Source organism: Clavelina lepadiformis, chromosome 5 (genome assembly GCF_947623445.1).
Source record: "Clavelina lepadiformis chromosome 5, kaClaLepa1.1, whole genome shotgun sequence".
In the NCBI taxonomy this organism is placed as follows: domain Eukaryota; kingdom Metazoa; phylum Chordata; class Ascidiacea; order Aplousobranchia; family Clavelinidae; genus Clavelina; species Clavelina lepadiformis.
This window is the reverse complement of record NC_135244.1, coordinates 13,434,236-13,439,584: the sequence shown is the minus strand read 5'-3', so window position 1 is coordinate 13,439,584 and position 5,349 is coordinate 13,434,236. Positions and strand designations below refer to the sequence as shown.

At 33.3% G+C, this 5,349-nt stretch overlaps 1 protein-coding gene across 1 annotated transcript; it reads right to left on the bottom strand.

The window, feature by feature from the left end:
• Nucleotides 1–395: 395 nt before the first annotated feature.
• LOC143459444 (small glutamine-rich tetratricopeptide repeat-containing protein beta-like) lies at nt 396–5,217 on the bottom strand. The gene is made up of 7 exons (XM_076956612.1): nt 4,948–5,217; nt 4,588–4,748; nt 4,389–4,493; nt 4,058–4,193; nt 1,607–1,690; nt 1,393–1,517; nt 396–1,294 (listed from the first exon to the last, which is right to left on the bottom strand). The coding sequence occupies exons 1-7, from the start codon at nt 5,158–5,160 to the stop codon at nt 1,180–1,182; spliced, it is 939 nt and encodes a 312-aa protein (XP_076812727.1). The 5' UTR covers nt 5,161–5,217; the 3' UTR covers nt 396–1,179.
• Nucleotides 5,218–5,349: the final 132 nt, after the last annotated feature.

Below are 5,349 nucleotides of genomic sequence, written 5' to 3'. Positions count from 1 at the left end.
CGCAAATGTCTGCTTTGCTACAGGTTTTGCAGCATTAATCGTATGAGTGAATAGGTACGGTGACGAAATTATACATCAATCGATAACGTCACATAATTTATATTGCAGCTGCAAAATCATCGGTTTCTTGGTGCTTAAAGACGGCATGGCACTTTTGGCATAGGCCTTCTATAGCACTTTCATTTTCATCAATTTGTTTTGTGAAAGAGCTTCTTGTTTCACTTACGGAAAAACTCCGTTGGACAAACTAGCATTTTTGGATAAATCGAAAATTAGAATTACCAACATTTTGCTCTATTTCATAGAATTAGACAACCAGAATATCTAGTTGTCTAAGTCTGCATATCAGAATCACATCCAATCATTGAAAAGGGCAGAAAAAACTGATCAACCTATAAGACGGAACAAATTTAATGTATACCCAAACGTGATAACAAGTAGTAGTAGTAGAGCATATTGCTAACAAATATCTTCCTTGCTGCAGCTATGCCGAAATTATTCCTGACAATCGATTTACCACAGTAAAATAGATTAATTTTAACATGGAAAGTACCGGTGACCATTCAACCAAACATTTTGCTAATGATAAATGGTAGTCCGTGATATTATTAGTTAATTGGCAACGTGGCAAATTAGTTGAATCATCAACCATAGATCACATACATAGAATCAATGCCACTAATTTCCTAAAAATCAAAGAAAAAGTATGTTGGTCCTAATTACTAGATCGTAGCTGAGCAGTAGGCTATTATGTCAAACATTTCGGAAAGCTTCAGTAAAAAAAACAACATAAAAGTCGATGATCAATGCATTGGCAATACAATAAGACCTTATCTGAAAGTTTGATTGTTGAAATAAGTAACCAATACGAACACGCGCAACATGTGATCTTCCTAACGAACAGTTTGCAAAATCAATATTAAGCATGCGTAATGATGTAACAAAAAAATCATTACTATGTACTTAGCACCGACTTAGTTAACAACAACTTGTTATTGTTGAAAAGCAAAGGTGCTTTCCTCTTGCAAACAAAATTATAATGCACGTAAGTGCCACTACAGCTCTAATGAACAAAAATAATTTACTTTACACTTCCGTGTTGCATGATATGCAGCAACGCGAATAACTGGCAAATGTTAGTTACTGTGAAATACAAAGAGCTGCAGGGGACCACAGTTGTTAAGACTGCTCTTCTTTAGAATCACTACTTGTGCTTGAGTTTTGCATTTGAGACCTCAGCTGCTCCACCATTTCCGGATTGTTACTGGAAAGTTGCTGCGCAAACTGTTGGCCCCTGTACAAGGCGTGTAAAGAAAGATCAGCCAGCTGGTAGCAAATCTTACCAGTATAAATCATAAAGAAACAAACCATAGATTTTATAAAACTACTCACATTTGTAAAATTTGTGACATATCTTGAGGGCCTTCACCACTAGAGGAGTCCCCTGGGGCATTTCCTCCCATCATTCCACTCATTACGTTCATTGCCATTTGTTGCATGGCAGGATTTTGCATAACCTATGCCAAGGATCAAATTCACTGTATCTGTTGCATGCCAAATAATGAAATTCTACTGATGAAAGAAGTTAACTTCAAACAAAAACTACCTGTTGTGCCATATTCATAAAAAGAGGATTATTGAGAAAGTTCGGCATCCCATCCATTCCAGGTAATGATGGGCCACTTTGGTCCTATAAATTACATAGCTCTTTACTAAATAATCCTAAGAAAACATCACAGCTGTATGAGCACTATAAAACACAATATATGATTTCTCAGACTCATTTTTGTACTGTACAAATACAGGAAATAGAGCTACTGTCTATCGAGCGTAGTTAGGAAAGTTGAATAAAAGTAGATTTTTATTACAGTTTTTGGCCTTTAATACTTCCTAAAATTGGTTTGTTCCCAAAAAGTTACTTTTAAATGGCGTTTTGAAAATCAAAATCATTAAGCAAACAGCTTTCTGTAAAAAATGTTGATCCTATTTAAGCTTAATGAAAAGAGATAACCATTTTTTCCAACGTCGATCAGTATAAAGTATGAAGTAACTATTTCACTGTATGTAGGTCACACAGGTTAAAAAATGTTGGTTTTAGCTATTTCAGGTTTTATTGGAGTTAAATTAAGATTATAAGGTATATTTAGGTTGGGTTTAGGTTACTATGTTATAACATTTAAGTTAGGTTAACAACAAACTGTGAAAAATAGCTTGGAACGCACGATTTATTTCTGGTAAAATAATGGCAACCTATAAATTAATTATATTATAAAAGTACTGACATTACATTCGGGTTCATTATTCCCAGTATTCGTGTTCGCCAGAATCTTCCACACAGAAAGATATTTGGCAAATCTATTTGGGTTTGGACTTGTATTGACCCATCCAGACTGTGGGGTCAATTGGCAATCTGGCTCAGGTCAACAATATTAAAATGCCAAAATTAAGAGAAGTATCTTGTAATCATTTGCTGGACATTTAGCAACTACTTCAGGTTGCCTAGACTGATAACACTGATAAGCTATATGTAAAACATTGAAAAAATTTATTAAGTCTGCAAAGTGAAAATAAGATATGGCAATGGAAGCCAACATGGAAGGTTATTCCATGCTCTTTAATAATTAAATAACAAATTTCATTTTTGAGAGTGTTAAAAGAATTCGTTTACAATTATCAACAATTTACAATATCTTATAATACCAAGCAACCAATAATATGCAATTTTTGATAAATGTAAAATCAAAACATTATGATATTCACATATTTTGCATACTTATATTACATACTAAAGCAATATACTGTAAGCAAAAAATTATCATCTCATCAAGAAATAGTCTAGGATGAACAATATTGTACTATTTTTCGGCACATACGCAGTAAGTGGTTATAGATTTGTGTTTAAACTTGCTCTTCTAACAACACTAGCTGAATCCCAATCAAAAATAAATTTAGGATACATGCCCCATCCCAGTCCTTATCAATTTCTTATTTCATTCACAAGAATGTTAACGTATAAGAATCCATTGTCATTTTTAGTTTGTGTACAGTACATGTTAAAAATTTTATGTAAAGACATTCTTTGATGATCTTATTTGGCTAATTTACTCAAGCAGTATAAGTTAACTTAAATGTATATACCAGTAAAATGTGTGTCTGTATTAAAGCGAATAAGTGATTTTACTGACAAAAAAGAAAGAACAAAATATTTTCAAAGATATTTCCTTTCCCTTGACCTAATTTTTAAAACTAAGTTTTTTGACAAATGGTAGAAGGGAGACTTCCTTCCTTTAATTGGATTTGTGGATAGATCGGAAATTGAAACACAAAATTACCTCTTAAAGTCTTAAACACAGTGGTTCTCAACCTCTTTCTGGCCACAGGCCCGTTTAAAGAGTTTTTGAAGACTGCGAAAACCTCGCATGTAGAATTCCAAAAACTCACAACTTTTTAACTTCTGTGGGTAGTAAATAAATATAGAATTGTGGCTATATTACAATAAAGCCTTCCGTAAAATCATAATACGTTCGCAAAATCACCTTCGTGTCCATTAGTTACATACAGTATATACAATTGTGATAATACATATTGCTGATTTGTATCATACTATGATGTCAAAATGAACGTTCACAGTCACACTATTCAACAATGGCATCAGTATCCTAATCAATTTAAAAACATGTCTAGCTTTAAACAGGCCACCCATAACTGAACAAAATAAACAAACTCCTTCGATTAATAACCTAAAGTTTATCATAACATTCACGAACCACATAAAACTATTCCACGGACCGTCAGTGGTCCGCTGACCCCAAATTAAGAACCTGCCTTAACAGATCACACTACAATGATATAATTTAACTTGGCTACTTGAAAAATGTGTTGCAAAACATACAAAAGTGATTGGCAACCCTACATCAACACAACATCATGGAACCACCAATCAAAATTATTTTCTATCGCAATTTTGTCAATTTCACTGAAACATTTTAACATATTAGGGGGGAATCACCTTACTTAACTGTGTCTCTGTACATATCCTGTTATTACTTTAATTTACCGTTTCTTGTGCTTTTTGCTTTTCTTCAGCTATTTTCATATTCTTCTTATAACCTTCATTATCAGGATCCAACTCTAAAGCTTTTTTGTAGCAAGATATTGCTTCGTCATATATCTCCATCTTTGAATAAGTTAACCTAATCATACAAGAACATAAATAAACAAAAACCGAACAAGCAATAAGCAAGCTCTAAATATAACAGAATATAACAAAAATACTTTTTCCGTTTACTTATGGCACAATGTGTAAAACACATTTAATGGCAGATGATGTGTTATAAAAGAAACAACATAGATATATAAGTCAATGCTAAGTCCTCTAATGAAATTACCCCATTCGACTGTATGCTTTGCTATATTTGGAATCTATTTCAAGTGCTTTCTTGCAATCAGTTAAAGACAAGTCAAACTTCTGCCGCCCAGTTTGTGCAGCTGCTCTGCAAGGAAAATATTTGCAAATTATATAAACTATTCGAACCATAGTATGCTGGAAATAACATGATATCAAACTCAAAAATAATTGATGTATACCTATTGCAAAAATACACAGCATTTTTCCCATCGATAGCAATTGCTTTGCTGTAGCACTCCACGGCCTCTTCAAACTTCTCTTCTTTCATACATTCATTCCCTTGTTGTTTGAACTCATCAGCCTGCTGTTTTTCACCATCAGTTAATGGTTCGGACTCAGGCTGCAAAATAACCGCATAAAATTTATCACTAGTTTCACATTCAGTATATAAACAAACATGAGGATTTTTGCATAATGCAAATATATCTTGGAATGGTAATTATTTAATACTATATCTACGTGGGTATAAGCCTGGTTAGCTTATTTGAAAAAAGATATTTGCAATTGTGATGAATGATTATTGTATCAGTATACAATACCGGTGGTGGACAAGCTTCAGAAAATATATCAATTAATTTGCGTTGTTCTTTAGGGACATCATCAGAAGTTGTGGTGTAGGCCATGTGAAGGCATTGTCTGGCTACATCAATACTTTCAGCAGTATCTGATTGTATTCCTTCTTTTTCCATTTCATCTTGTAGAAATTGCACAAATGAGGCAACTAATCTCTTTGACAATTGAGAATTGGACATGTTGATCAAATAAATTAACAAATAAAATATGATTACAACCTGTTGAAAAAACGTTTATGTGAACAAGAAATGAACCAATTTATACAAAAATATGTGGTTAAAACTTAGGCCTAAAAGTTTCGAAATAGAATGTCTACCCGGAGTGGAATCAGCGAACTTTGTTCGCCGAAGATTTACGCAAGCAGTCAA

Excerpts from the sequence above, each read along its gene's own strand:
- LOC143459444 (XM_076956612.1), bottom strand. The coding sequence starts at position 5,160 with ATGTCCAATTCTCAATTGTCAAAGAGATTAGTTGCCTCATTTGTGCAA. Across the intron at positions 4,749-4,947 it reads CTGAAGCTTGTCCACCACCG|CCTGAGTCCGAACCATTAAC; the intron begins GTATTGTATACT and ends GTTATTTTGCAG. Across the intron at positions 4,194-4,388 it reads AAAGCATACAGTCGAATGGG|GTTAACTTATTCAAAGATGG; the intron begins GTAATTTCATTA and ends TTGTATGATTAG.